We start from the raw sequence: 16,434 nt of genomic DNA on the forward strand, positions 1-16,434 counted from the left end.
CATTTCCCTGATGACTCGTGATGCTGAGCATCTTTTCATGTGCTTATTACTCCTTTGTATGTCTTCCTAGAAAAATGTCTGTTTAGGTTCTTTGCATATTTAAATTTTTTTTGTTGTTTTTTTGTTTGGGGTGTTGAGTTATATAATTTCTTTGTATATTTTGGAGGTTAACTCATAACTGGATATGTGGTTTGCAAATATTTTCTCCCATTATATAGCTAGCTTCTTTTTAATGGTTTCCTTTTCTGTGCAGATGCTTTTATATGGTGTATTCCCACTGGTTGACTTCTGCTTTTGTGGTCAAATCTAAATCATTATTATCAACACGCCTGTTGAGAAGCTTCTTTCTTTTTCTAGGAGTTTGATGGTTTCAGGTCTTACATACCAGTCTTAATCCAGTTGAGATTATTTTTGTGTATGGTGTAAGATAGTGGTCCAGGTTTATCTTTTATGTAAAAAATGAAGTATAATAGATATAATATATTAGTTTCATGGGTACAAATAATGATTCAGTATTTTTATATATTGCCAACTAATTACAGTAAGTGTAGTTAACATTCATTACATACAATTGTAATTTTTTTTATGATTGTAGTTACAGTTTTTTTTCCTGTGATCAGGACTTGTAAGGCTTAATTTTTTAGTTTCAATGTATAGATGTAGATATCCTGTTTTCCCAAGATTATTGAAGATCATATTGATTTTCCACTGTATATTCTTGGTGCTTTTGACAAAATTAACCATTAGCATATGGATTTTTTTCTGTGCTCTCTAGTCTGTTCATTGAAACTGTTTCAGTTGATCATGAACTTGAAGAATAGACTTGGGGGAGGGGGAGGGAGTGGGATGGACTGGGAGTTTGGGATTAATAGATACAGACTATTGCCTTTGGAATGGATAAGCAATGAGATCCTGCTGTGCAGCACTGGGAACTCTGTCTAGTCACTTAGGATAGAGCATGAGAGTGTGAGAAAAAAGAATGTACACATGTATGTGTGACCGGGTCACCATGCTGTAGAGTAGAAAGTTGAGAGAACACTGTAAACCAGCTATAACAAAAAAATAAAAATCATTATATAAAAAGTTAAAAAAAGAAACTATTTAATTTGGACCAACAATGTTGCTAAACAAGAGATAAGTGTATCCTAAGTTCATGGACCTAACAGAAGGTGGAAAATCAGGGTATAAAGCAAATGGAAATTAATTTAGTTTATGTTACTTACAATTAATAATGGTGAATGTTATAACTGATATAAGGAGTGTGTTATCCAGGTAAAGTCACTTTTTTTTTCTGGAATATGAATGTCTTCCTTCTGAGGAGAAGAAAAGAGTGAGAATCCTTTTCCATGTTGGTTATATAAGAAGACTGCTGATGTCATCACCAGTAGACTCCTTTCTGCTCGAGGTCACTCTACAGCCCTCTCCATGTCTTTTCACAAAGATGTCCTAAGAACCACAAGACAGGCAGTACTGCAAACCATGTACCTTTTACAGATTGGAGCTGGGTCTCTGGCCAATATCATTCTCTTCTTCCACAATATCTCTCCTATCCTGCTTGGCCACAAGCAGAGACCTACACATACAGTTCTCACCCACATGGCTGTGGCCAATATCCTGGTTCTTCTCACTTCTGGGATTCCCCACATAATGATGGCTTTTGTGTGGAGGAGCCCTCTGTCCAGTCTTGGGTGTAAGTGTGTCTATTACTTACAGAGAGTGGCTCGCAGCACCACCCTGTGCTCCACCTGTGTCCTGAGCACCTGTCAGTTCTTCACTCTCATCCCTGGGAGACCGGAGTGGATGATGCTCAGAGGAAGAGCATCCAGGTTCGCTGGTCCTTCCTCTTGTACCTGCTGGGTATTCAGTGTCTTAATGTACATCCATGTTCCTCTGAAAATCACTGGTCCACAAGACATGTACAACTCTACTGATACCCAAGGCAGGTGGTTCTGCTCAGCTGGTACTCATGATGGCTTTGGCTATTTTGCGTCCATCTCTGATGCCATGTTTATTGGCCTCACAGTTTGGTCCAGTGGCTCCATGCTGCTTCTCCTGCACAGACACCACCAGAGGGTGCAGTATATTCACACCCACACGGGCCACCACCAATGCCGCCCAGAGACCAGAGCTGCCCACACCATCCTGATGCTGGTGGTCACCTTTGCCATCTTCTACGTGCTGAATTCTCTTTTTATTGTCTATATGCATGTCTTTTTAGATTTTCATTTGTGGTTGCTGCAGACCTCTAATGTCTTGGTTTCCTGTTTTCCCACTGTTTCCCCCTTCGTGCTGCTCTTTAGGAATCCTAGAACACCGAAGTGCTGCTCTTTAGGAATCCTAGAACACCGAAGTGCTGCTCTTGAGTTGTTATAAAGTAGGGTTAAATGATAAATCTTTAGTAGACAGCTTCTATAATAACCATCATTATTCTATGACTACTCAGTATCAATTTTTATATGAGGTATAATTAATATATAATGTAAGTAATTTTATAACATAATTAGTTTCAGTTGTACGACATAATGAATAAATGTCTACATTGCAAAGTGGTCACCACAGTAAGCCTCCTTACCATTCATTCATTCATCCCCTCCCAAGATGCAGTTTTTTTTCGTGTACTGAGAACTTTGAAGCTTGACTCACTCAGCCTTTTTCACATAAGCGATACAGTCTAAATAACCATAGTCACTCTGCTGTACATTACATCCCATGATTATTCATTTTAAAACTAGAAGTTGATGTCTCAATTAAATACCAATTTTTTACATAGTTTGCAATGAACTGTGAAAGTTAATCTAATGCAGGTGCTGCCCCAGGAGATCTGAAAGTCAATCCCTGAAATTATCACCTCCAAAAAGTTACAAAGCCTTATCGAGGAAACAACTTTCACCTCAACCTGGGCAACTGTCTGAAAGAATCTCCTTTGCTTGGGGACATTTTAAGAGTTTCCTTAAATTTTATCTCCATGTGTTGTGGTTAATACCTGACATATATCGCCACATAGTCCAAGGTTGGTCACCATCAATCTTATTTCAGTTAGGTCGAGATTTTATTTTATAGATGAAGATAAGTAACTAGGAACATGGAGATGTTTTTCTATATTATGCTGTATCTTTATTTCTCTCATATTTGTCCATGTGCTGAGGTGTCACACCGAAAATAAATGTTGTTCAATGCGTTATTTCCTCTTTAAGCCTAAATTTTCTTTAAATGATTGTCAGTAAATTTGACTGATTATATAGATGAAGTAATTTGAAGATGGATTATAAGCTGCACTCTTTACACTTGTCACTTGACTATGTAGTTTTCATCATTGCAAGGCAGAAACTTGGGATCAGTTTTCTATTTATGCTTTTTTTTTTTCTGTCCCCTCTCGGGACAGTGTGATATTTTTAATACTATGTTTGAAAAAATTGGTGTTAAGATACAACTATTTTTATTGATTGTTTCAGCCATCATATATGGTTCCCCAAATAGTATATCTATATATATTATTGCCTACAATTAATGCTATGATTTTAGTTGTTGTGAACTAGTTGTTTCTTATACAAAATAAGAAATGAAGATAGTTTATGCATCTATCTATATGATTGCCATTTCTGTTGCTTGTAGATTTTTTTTTAACTAGTGTATAGTTGATTTACAGTGTTCTGTCAATTTCTGCTATACAACATAGTGACCCAGTCATGTATATGTGTGTGTGTGTGTGTGTGTGTACTTTTACTCATACTATATTCCTTCATGTTCTACCAGAGGATATTGGACATATTTCTCTGTGCTGTACAGTAGGACATCAATGCTTATCCATTCTAAGTATAATAATTTCCCTGCACGAACTCCAACTCCCTGTCCAATCCATTTCCTCCCCCTCCCACTGGCAAATGCAAGTCTGCTCTCTATGTCCATGATCTGTTTCTTTTTTGTAGACAGGTTCCTTTGTGCCATATTTTAGATTCCTCATATAAGTGACATCATATGGTATTTGTCTTTCTCTTTCTGACCCTTCACTTACTATGAAAATCTCTGGTTGTCTCCAAGTTGCTGTAGATGGCATTATTTTGTTCTTTTTAATGGCCGAGTATATTCCATTGCATATATGCACCACGTCTTCTTAGTCCATTCATCTGTTGATAGCCATTGAGGTTGTTTCCATCTCTTGACTCTTGTGAATGGTGATGAAATGAACATAGGGGGTGCATGTATCTTTTTGAATGGAAATTTTGCTCAGATATATGCCCAGGAGTGGGATTGCTGGATCATACTATAGTTCTATATTTAGCTTTCTGAGGAAACTTTGTACTGTTCCATAGTGGTTACATTCCTTTCAACAGTGAAGGAAGTTACCCTTTTCTCCACCCCATCTCCAGCATTTATTATTTGTTGATTTGTTAATGATGACATTCTTATGGGCAGTGATACTGTATTGTAGTTTCGATTTGCATTTCTCTAATGATTAAAAGAATGTAATTAGAACACTCTCTAACACCATACTCAAGAGTAAACTCAAAATAGATTAAAAAACTAAATATGAGGCCAGATACTATAACACTCCTAGAGGAAAACATAGGCAGGACACTCTGACATAAATCACAGCAACATCTTGTTTGTTCCACCTCCTAAAATAATGACAATTAAATACAAAGTAAGAGAGAGGACAAGATGGCAGAGGAGTAGGAAGACACGCTCGCCCTCTCCCACAAACACAACAAAAAAAGCACATCTACAGAATAAATGACTCGCACAGAACAGCAACCAATCGCTGGCAGAGGAACCTAAACTCCAATAACGGCTAGAAGTTCGTGACATTATTGGGCAGAACAGGAGAAAAGAGGAGAGTGAGAGAAGGCGAATCCGAGTGAGACGGGGGCTCCCGAAAGGGAACTGCGGAGGAGAAAGGGATCCTGCACCCTGGAAAGTCACCTACTGGGCGAAAGATCAAACGAACCGGAGGAATCTCCAGATGCAGAGAAGAGTGTAGCAGTAAGTTGGAGTACGGAAAAGCCGATCAAGAACCCAACGGACCATCTGAACTACGGGCAGAGTCACCAAAAATTGAGACACCTGGGTGGGGGCTGGGCACCGAGACATCGCCGCCGAAGGTTAATTCCTGAGAAAGGGCCGGGGGACGCCTGGGAGGGGGGCTGGGCACCGAGACCTCGCCGCAGAAGGTTAGTCCCCGAGAAAGGGCCGGGGGGCGCCGCCTGGGTGGGGGCTGGGCACTGAGACCTCGGCTCCAGAGATTAGTCCCCGGGCTAGGGGGGCGGGGCAGAGCGGAAACTGCTTGGGAGGTCTAGAAACCATTTGACGGGGCAGAGACTGCCTGGGAGACTAGAAAACAAAGCTGTCGCAGAGGAAGGGAGCAATACTCCAGGAGTGGGGAAGGGGAAAGCCACATCAGAGGGAACCTGGGAGAAGAGCCTGGTCTGCGCCCGTGCTGGGGAGGGGAGAGAAGAAGGGGTGGGTCCCCATAGAATACCCCCCATGCCACAGCAAGCTTACAGGCCCGCTAGCTAGCTGAAAACTCTGCTTCCCAGTGCATTCCCTCCCACCACCCCCGCCACGCCCTACGCTCTCACGGAACTGGGGCTGCCTGCCATCCAGGAGGGCTGGCCTCAACAATTGCCTGAAGCCTACCACCGCAGGGGCTGTCCCTGCACAGGCCTGCTTGCCCTTTGGAGGGGCTACACTTCCGCAGAGCAGCACCAAACAGCACCAGCCCCCGAGAAAAGGCCTGCAGCCTAGAAAAGCTAGAACAAGCTTAGCCAGGCTGTGAATAGATCGACCTAATTCTCGGACGGTTTTTCTGAGTCAGGTTGCCCCGGGGAGGAGCCTCTTGGGTTTCCAACAGCCCTGCTACCCGCCGAAGCCCCCAGGGGATGCTCTAGTGGACCAGCTGCATAGGACTGCCAGCTCCAGGCAGGACCCCCTGCAGCCCAGAAAAGCTGCAAAAAGCTCAGCCAGACTGTGAAAAGATCTGCCTACATTCTCAGGCTGTCCTTCTGAGTTGGGCTACCCTAGGGAAGAGCCTCTCAGGTTCTCAGTGCCCCAGATAGCTGCTCCAGCCCCCAGGGGGTGATGCACCCCTAAAAAGCAGCTGCCCAACACCGCCAACCCCCTGCAAGAACCCCACAGCCTAAAAACACCAGAGCAAGCTCTGCATGGCCAAGTGAAATCTGCTACCATCGTGGTGTGGACCTCCCAGTCCTGTCTGCCCTCAGGAAGTCCTCCTTTGCTTCAAAGAAACACTGTTAGCCCCATCAACACTCCAGAAAAGCCACACTGCCTCAAAAAAGATTGACCAACAACGCCAGCCCTCAGGAAATATTCCACGGCAGTGACAAGGCAAACACTGCCCGATAACGGAGAGTACAACTCCCTCAGGAGAAAGAAAACAACAAGCAAGATGAAGAAGCTGAGAAACCACCCCCAGTCAAACCAACAGGAGAACTCACCTAAAACAGTCAACAATGAAACAGATCTCTGCAGTCAGACAGACCTGGAGTTCAAAAGAGAAATAGTGAAAATACTGAAGGAATTAAGAGAAGATATGAACAGTAATGCAGATACCCTCAGAAAGGAACTAGAAAATATAAGGAGGAGCCAAGAAAAACTAGAACATTCATTTGCAGAGATGCAAACTGAACTAGGGGCAGTAAAAACCAGAATGAATAATGCAGAAGAACGAATCCGTGATATGGAAGATAGAATAATGGAAATCACTCAATCTGGTCAACAGACAGAAAACCGAATCAAAAAACTGGAAAGCAATATAAGAGACCTATGGGATAATATAAAGCGGGCCAATCTACGCATAATAGGAATTCCAGAAGGAGCAGAAAAAGATAAGGGAATGGAAAATATATTTGAAGAAATTATCGCTGCAAACTTCCCAAATCTAAAGGATACTGGGTTCAAGATACAAGAAGCACAGAGGGCCCCAAACAAACTGAACCCAAACAGACCCACACCAAGACACATCATAATAAAAATGGCAAAAGTTAGTGATAAAGAGAGGATCCTAAAGGCAGCAAGAGAAAAACAGAATGTTACCTACAAGGGAACCCCCATAAGAATATCAGCTGATTTCTCTACAGAAAGACTACAGGCCAGGAGGGAATGGCAAGAGATATTTAAAGTGCTCAAAGGAAAAATATGCAACCTAGAATACTCTATCCAGCAAGAATATCATTTAAAATAGAAGAGGAAATAAAAATTTTTCCCAACAAACAAAAACTTAAAGAATACAGCAACACAAAACCCAGGTTAAAGGAAATATTGAAAGGGCTTCTCTAAACCAAAAAGAAAGGAAGGAAAGGGAAGAAAAAAGAAAAGAAAAAAAAAAAGAAGAAGAAGAAGAGGAAGAACTAGGACTGAGGAAACCGCAATCAGAGAGCAGTCACTCAAATAAGCCAGCATACAGACTTAATCATGAACATGCTTCAAACAAAATAAAATTTAAAAGAAAAAAATAAAAAAGAGTCATCAAAACCATAAAATGTGGGCAAGGGATGTCAGGAGGTAAATAACCCTTTTTGTTTATATGTATGTCTCTCTTCTTAATTTTAATATAGTAATGAAGTGTTTGAACCTAAAGGACCATCAGGCTAAAACACACAATGATGGGCAGGGGTTAGCATACTTAAAAAACAGGGCAATCACAAGCCAAAACCAAATATTGCATTTGCAAAAAATGAAAAAAAAAAAAACCCACTCAAGCAGATAATAACAGGAGACCATCCAACCAAAAAAAAAAAAAAAAAAAATGGAGAACCATAGAATCAACTGGAACACGAGGTTCAAATGGCAATAAATAATCATCTATCAATTATCACCTTAAATGTCAATGGACTGAATGCCCCAATCAAAAGACACAGAGTGGCTGAGTGGATAAAAAGGCAAAAACCTTCAATATGCTGCCTACAAGAAACTCACCTTAGGACAAAAGATACATATAGATTGAAAGTGAAAGGGTGGGGAAAAATATTTCACGCCAATAGACATGACAGAAAAGCAGGAGTCGCAACGCTCATATCAGACAAAATAGACTTTAAAACAAAAGGCATAAAGAAAGACAAAGAAGGACACTATTTAATGATTAAGGGATCCATCCAAGGAGAGGATGTTACTATCGTCAGCATATATGCCCCAAATACAGGAGCACCCAGATACACACAACAAATATTAACAGACATAAAGGGAGATATTGATGAGAATACAATCATAGTAGGAGACCTAAATACCCCCCTCACATCAATGGACAGATCCTCTAGACAGAAAACCAATAAAGCAACAGAGATCCTAAAGGAAACAATAGAAAAGTTAGACTTAATTGACATCTTCAGGACACTACATCCAAAAAAAGCAGAATACACATTCTTCTCAAATGCTCATGGAACATTCTCAAGAATCGACCACATATTGGGACACAAAGCGAATCTCAATAAATTTAGGAGCATAGAAATTATCTCAAGTATCTTCTCTGACCACAATGCCATGAAATTAGAAATCAACCATGGGAAAAGGAAAGAGAAAAAACCTACTCCATGGAGACTAAACAACATGCTACTAAAAAACCAATGGGTCAATGAGGAAATCAAGAAGGAAATTAAAAACTACCTTGAAACAAACAATAATGAAGACACAACCTCTCAAAATCTATGGGATGCTGCGAAAGCAGTGCTCAGAGGGAAATTTATAGCAATCCAGGCCTTTCTCAAAAAAGAAGAAAGATCCCAAATTGACAATTTAACCCTCCACCTAAACGAATTAGAAAAAGAAGAACAAAAAAGTCCTAAAGTCAGCAGAAGGAAAGAAATTATAAAGATCAAAGAAGAAATCAATAAAATAGAGACTCAAAAAACAATAGAGAAAATTAATAAAACCAAGAGCTGGTTCTTTGAAAAGGTGAACAAAATTGACAAACCCCTGGCCAGACTCACTAAAAAGAGGAGAGAAAGAACCCTAATAACCAAAAGTATAAATGAAAAAGGAGAAATCACAACGGATACAACAGAAATACAAAAAACCATAAGCGAATACTATGAACAACTGTATGGCAACAAGTTTGACAATCTGGAAGAAATGGACAATTTTCTAGAATCTTAGAGCTTGCCAAAACTGAATCAAGCAGAAACAGACCAACTGAACAGACCCATCACTAGAAATGAAATTGAAGAGGTCATAAAATCACTCCCTACAAATAAAAGTCCAGGACCAGATGGCTTCACAGGTGAATTTTATCAAACATATAAAGAGGAATTGGTGCCCATCCTCCTTAAACTCTTTCAAAAGGTTGAAGAAGAAGGAATACTCCCAAAGACATTCTATGAGGCCACCATCACCCTCATTCCAAAACCAGACAGAGATACCACCAAAAAAGAAAACTATCGCCCAATATCATTGATGAATATAGATGCAAAAATGCTCAACAAAATCTTAGCCAACCGAATCCAACAACATATCAAAAAGATCACACACTATGACCAGGTTGGGTTCATCCCAGGTTCACAAGGATGGTTCAACATACGCAAATCAATCAGCATCATACACCACATTAACAAAAGAAAAGTCAAAAATCATATGATCATCTCAATAGATGCAGAAAAAGCATTTGACAAAGTTCAACATCCATTCATGATCAAGACCCTCGCCAAAGTGGGTATAGAGGGAACATTCCTGAATATAATCAAAGCCATTTATGATAAACCCACAGCAAATATAATACTCAATGGGGAAAAACTGAAAGCCTTCTCACTCAAATCTGGAACAAGACAGGGATGCCCACTCTCACCACTGCTCTTCAACATAGTTTTGGAAGTCTTAGCCACAGCAATTAGGCCAACAAAAGAAATAAAAGGCATCCATATAGGAAGAGAAGAGATCAAACTGTCACTGTATGCAGATGATATGATACTATACCTAGAAAACCCTAAGGACTCAACCCCAAAACTACTTGAACTGATTAATAAATTCAGCAAAGTGGCAGGATATAAGATTAACATTCAGAAGTCAGTTGCATTTCTGTATACCAGCAATGAAACATTAGAAAAGGAATACAAAAAAATGATACCTTGTAAAATTGCACCTCACAAAATCAAATACCTCGGAATACACCTGACCAAAGAGGTAAAGGACCTATATGCCGAGAACTATAAAACTTTAATCAAAGAAATCAAAGAAGATGTAAAGAAATGGAAAGATATTCCATGTTCCTGGATTGGAAAAATCAATATTGTGAAAATGGCCATCCTACCCAAAGCAATCTACAGATTCAATGCAATCCCTATCAAATTACCCATGACATTGTTCACAGAACTAGAACAAACAATCCAAACATTTATATGGAACCACAAAAGACCCAGAATCGCCAAAGCAATCCTGAGAAACAAAAACCAAGCAGGAGGCATAACTCTCCCAGACTTCAAGAAATACTACAAAGCCACAGTCATCAAAACAGTGTGGTACTGGTATCAAAACAGACAGACCAATGGAACAGAATAGAGAATCCGGAAATAAACCCTGACACCTATGGTCAATTAATCTTTGACAAGGGAGGCAGGAACATCAAATGGGAAAAGGAAAGTCTATTCAGCAAGCATTGCTGGGAAACCTGGACAGCTGTATGCAAAGCAATGAAACTAGAACACACCCTCACACCATGCACAAAAATAAACTCAAAATGGCTGAAAGACTTAAATATATGACAGGACACCATCAAACTCCTAGAAGAAAACATAGGCAAAACACTCTCTGACATCAACATCATGAATATTTTCTCAGGTCAGTCTCCCAAAGCAATAGAAATTAGAGCAAAAATAAACCCATGGGACCTCATCAAACTGAAAAGCTTTTGCACAGCAAAGGAAACCCAAAAGAAAACAAAAAGACAACTTACAGAATGGGAGAAAACAGTTTCAAATGATGCAACTGACAAGGGCTTAATCTCTAGAATATACAAGCAACTTATACAACCCAACAGCAAAAAAACCAATCAATCAATGGAAAAATGGGCAAAAGACCTGAATAGACATTTCTCCAAAGAAGATATACAGATGGCCAACAAACACATGAAAAAATGCTCAACATCGCTGATTATAAGAGAAATGCAAATCAAAACTACCATGAGATACCACCTCACACCAGTCAGAATGGCCATCATTAATAAATCCACAAATAACAAGTGCTGGAGGGGCTGTGGAGAAAAGGGAACCCTCCTGCACTGCTGGTGGGAATGTAAACTGGTACAGCCACTATGGAGAACAGTTTGGAGATACCTTAGAAATCTATACATAGAACTTCCATATGACCCTGCAATCCCACTCTTGGGCATCTATCCAGACAAAGCTCTACTTAAAAGAGACACATGCACCCGCATGTTCATTGCAGCACTATTCACAATAGCCAGGACATGGAAACAACCCAAATGTCCATCAACAGATGATTGGATTCGGAAGAGGTGGTATATATACACAATGGAATACTACTCAGCCATAAAAAAGGATGACATAATGCCATTTGCAGCAACATGGATGGAACTAGAGAATCTCATACTGAGTGAAATGAGCCAGAAAGACAAAGACAAATACCATATGATGTCACTCATAACTGAAATCTAATATCCAGCACAAATGAACATCTCCTCAGAAGAGAAAATCATGGACTTGGAGAAGAGACTTGTGGTTGCCTGATGGGAGGGGGAGGGAGTGGGAGGGATCGGGAGCTTGGGCTTATCAGACACAACCTAGAATAGATTTATAAGGAGATCCTGCTGAATAGCATTGAGAACTATGTCTAGATACTCATGTTGCAACAGAAGAAAGGGTGGGGGAAAAAAACTGTAACTGCAATGTATACATCTAAGGATGACCTGACCCCCTTGCTGTACAGTGGGAAAATAATAAAAAAAAAAATACAAAGTAAACCTGTGTGACCTAATTATACTCAAAAGTTTTTGCACAGCAAAGGAAACCATTAAAAAACAAAAAGACAATTCACAGAATGAGAGAAAATCTTTGCAAACGATGTAACAGACGAGGGCTTAATTTCCAAAATGTAACACAGTTCAGCAACAACAACAAAAACATAAACAACCCAATGGGAAAATGGGCAGCAGACATATACACACTCTTCTCCAAAGACACACAGTTTGCCAGTAGGTACATGAAAAAATGCTTGCAGGTTTTTATGTAAGTGTTTTTCCCTCTGATATACTTTGCCTTTCTTTAGAAAGAATTTCCTTTAACTTCCAAGGATTTGCTTTGATATGCAGGAGCTCTTTCAATGCTTATTTATCTAAAAACTTTTCATGTTACTTGTTTTTTATATTAAGGTGTATAATAGGTTACTAAAATGCGATCAATAATAAAAGTAGACTTAGTGATAGACAATCTCATTTTAAACACTAAGATATTTAACCCCTACATGTTATTTTTATTTTTAAAATAATTGATGTGGAGTCATTTTAAATCTACTTCATTATCTTCCTTACTCAGACACTGCCATGGTTAACCCTTTAATACAATTAATTTATTGATGAATTCCCCTGTCGTTCATCCTGTCATCACTGGATTTTTTCCCAACACTTGGAGACAATGTGTAAACATGTTGAACTCGTTCCTAAAATGACGAGGGTGATTGTCCCTAAAGAAAGACACTCTCCTCCCATGACAACCACACTTCCCTTTGACTCAGAAAACAAGTAGATATAACACTGCTCTCCCCACAGGTCCTGTTCAAATTTTCCAACCCATCCCAAACACCTCCTCTTCTTTTATGGCTGAGATTCTCAACCAGGATCGTGTGTTGCATTTAATTGCCACGACTTTTCCTTCTTCTCCCACCTCAAAGCCTTCCTTTGTCATTCCTTTCTTTTCATAGCTTCAACCTACTTCACTCTATAGAATGACCCTCCCCTTGGTGTTTCTGATGACTCCTCATGACCAGATCAGTTTACACCTCCTTGGCAGGAGCACTTTGAAATTAGGATCTTGTGCAGACTCTTGCCTTTGGAATGGATAGGCAATGGGATCTTGCAGTGTAGCACTGGGAACTGTGTCTGGTCACGTGTGATGGAGCATGATAATGTGAGAAAAAAGAATGTATACATGTATGTGTGACTGGCTCACCTTGCCGTGCAGTAGAAAATTGACAGAACACTGTAAATCAGCTATAATGGAAAAAAAAAAATCGTTACGTAAAAAAAAAAGAAAAAATCAAACAAAAAATCATACAGGAGAAAGAAAGAATTATAAACAAAAACAAAAAAAGAAATTAGCATCTTGGAGACGTATCTGTACTCCTCTCTCTATTGCATCACTAGCTGATTATAATCCATTTTCAAATATAAGAAGGGAGAAGTATATGAGATATGGTGCAGTATTATTTTTGTACTGTTTATCTCTGTCTTTTCCTATGTACTGCTTAGTTTCCAGATCAAACACTCACCAACAAAATAGTATTGCAGACTTTCCCCCTTACCATGAGTGTGTATGAAAAATGACAAGACATTTTCAGGTCATCTTGCACAGAAATAAATAATAGATATAGAGGTTAACTGAGCCTCTGCTGCCCTGTAGTTACTCAGAAGACACTTGCTAGGCTCAAACGGTAGCTGGAGAGGACCGTTTCCAAGATTTAGGATGGGGCGCTCCTGGGGAGGGCTGTGATACAGATGAACCAAGGATGCTGAGTTTGCCAGGTAAGAAATCTTTAAAACCTGACCCTTTCCACTAAGCGCCTAGGAAAAGCTACTGTTCAATTAATTCTATATTAAGTATAGAAATGAAATCCTGGAAACCAACATTTTTATGCTCCTCCAGATTCTGTCTTTTTTATCCCTGACCACACGTGATGTCACCTACGGGTCTTTAACTCAAAGCAGTGCTGTTTAGGTCTGATCTAGTCTAGCATTCTCACAACTTAAAATGTGTTAATTACCTGTGGATCTTGTGCGAATGCAGGCTCTAAACAGAGATTTTGGGGGTGGCTTGAGGCTGTTGGTTTTGGGACCAGGCTTTGAGTAACAGGAGCTTGGAGGGATTAAACTTGAATTTCTCTCTAGCTGAGAGACCCCAACTGAGTGCTAAAATTCCCCAAACCAGTGCTAATGCACTTTGAACTCTGGTGACCAGTGTTATGTCAAATTATGTCATCCAGGGTTTGGAGTTGGTGGATGGGAAATACATGTGGAGGTTGTTTCTATGGTTGGAGGACCAGTTGCAGGCTCTGCAGAATCACCAAGCAGCATGTGCACTACAGATAATGGACCTGCCTCCATCCCTCTGGATGAAAGAACATGCATGTGAACAGTTTGTGGTCTGACTGGACAAAGAATTGCATGGTGAGGTCCTGGGTAATGTGAATCCTACTCCACCACCAGTCAGTATCTGACCCCTACGTGAAATAGGGACCAGAATTTCCCTTGGTTCCGATCTTTTCTGATATTCATTTCTCCTAAATATTTCTCATTTATCTAAAGTTTACTCATCTTGGCCAAAACAACACATGAAAAGATGCCCAACATCACTATTTATTAGAGTAATAAAAATCAAAACAATGGTTCATATCACCTCACACCAGTTGGAATGGCCATCATCAAAAAATCAACAAATGGTAAATGCTGGAGAGGGTGTGGAGAGAAAGGCACTCTCCTACATTGTTGGTGGCAATGTAAATTGGTGCAACCTATATGGAGAACAGCATGGAGGTGCCTTAAAAAACGAAATATAAAACTACCCTATAATCTAGAAATCCCACTCCTGAGCATCTATCCAGAGAAAACTGTAATTGAAAAATGTCCATGCACCACAAAGTTCATTGCAGCACTATTCATAATAGCCAAGACATGCAAGCAACCTAAGTGTCCATCGACAGAGGAATGGATAAAGATGTGGTACGTATACACAATGGAATATTACTCAGCCATAAAAAGGAATGAAACTATGTAACTTGCAGCAACCAGAATGGACCTAGAGATGATCATACAAAGTGAAGTCAATCAGACAGCAAAAGACAAACATTATATGATATCATCTGTATATGGAATCTTAAAAAAAGATGTTATGAAGGGACTTAAAAAACGGAAACAGATTCAAAGATTTTTGAGACCTAAGTTACGGTTACCAAAGTGGAAATGTGGAGCAGGAGGGATAAATTAGGGCGTTGGAATTGACATATACACACTACTGTGTATACAACAGATAGGTAACAAGGACCTGCTGTACAGTACATGGTAATTACTCAATACTGTGTAACAGCCTAAATGGAAAAATCATCTGAAAAGGAATGGGTATGTATATATGTATAACTGATTTACTTTGCTATATGCCTGAAATTCACACAACTTTCTAGGTCAAATATACTCCTATAAAATTTATTTTTAAAAATGATTCCTCATATTGTTTTATTTACTAATTAACCATCCAAAAGGGGTTAATCACCTGATACAATATGGTATTAATTCGACAAAAATCTACTTTCGTGATCACATCCACTCTCTGACTGAATAGTATGTTTCATAGATGTAAAAAGCAATTTTATCTGAGGATGTCCCATATAATAATATCCCCTTTATCAGATCAAACTTTCTTTTTTTTTTCCTATTAAAATTAGAGAGAACACTATCCATCTGTATTCTAATGTCTTAAAAATGCATCCGGGTAAATTTCCTGCCATCAATTTTTACATTACATGAATGACACATATTCAGTTAAATTGACTTTTAAATCTCTCTATGAAATTTTATCCCTTTACATTGCTTTGTTTAAAGCCTCGTTCCTCCGGTACTTGGGGAAATATTATTCTTTATAGGTTTACAGGCTCCTTCTGTCCTAGAGAACCTCACAATATCCAGGAAACACTTTTGTGTCTCCATGGTAGCATCGGCAGAAGGACTTCACCTCCTGTCAGGATTCCAAATCATACATTCTGTCTAGTGTGTGGAAGACAGGAGTTCCCTTCATGGCTCAGCAGAAACAAATCTGACTAGCAACCAAGAGGGTTGATCCCTGGCCTCACTCAGTGGTTTGGGGATCTGGCATTGCTAGGAGCTGTGGTGTAGATTGCAGACACTGCTCAGACCCTGCATTGCAGTGGCTGTGGCGTAGGCCAGCAGCTGTAGCTCTGATTCAACCCCTAGCCTGGGAACTTCCATATGCCGTGGGTGTGGCCCTAAAAAGACAAAAACAAGGGGGGGGGAATGTATATGTGTGTATGACTGAGTTACTTTGCCATATGGCAGAAATTGACACAAACTTGTAAATAAACTATAATTAAAAATTCAACAAATAAAATTATATGCGTATAACAGGATTGCTGATTGAATTTAGCTTAAGGAAGAGCTTGAAGAGGCAAAGACAATCAATGGATGTTAAAATGGTGGAGGCAGTGTGCAGTCACTTCAGAACGGCCAAGACTTGCCTTGCTGAGCACGGTCTC

The 16,434-nt window shown here is 39.7% G+C and overlaps 1 protein-coding gene across 1 annotated transcript; it reads left to right on the forward strand.

Moving 5' to 3' along the window:
- On the forward strand, positions 1,346-2,373 carry LOC100520313 (vomeronasal type-1 receptor 4). The gene has a single exon (XM_003127479.2). The coding sequence runs from the start codon at positions 1,426-1,428 to the stop codon at positions 2,371-2,373; it is 948 nt and encodes a 315-aa protein (XP_003127527.1). The 5' UTR covers positions 1,346-1,425.

This window comes from Sus scrofa, chromosome 6 (genome assembly GCF_000003025.6).
Source record: "Sus scrofa isolate TJ Tabasco breed Duroc chromosome 6, Sscrofa11.1, whole genome shotgun sequence".
Taxonomy (NCBI): domain Eukaryota; kingdom Metazoa; phylum Chordata; class Mammalia; order Artiodactyla; family Suidae; genus Sus; species Sus scrofa.

Excerpts from the sequence above, each read along its gene's own strand:
- LOC100520313 (XM_003127479.2), top strand. The coding sequence starts at position 1,426 with ATGTCTTTTCACAAAGATGTCCTAAGAACCACAAGACAGGCAGTACTG.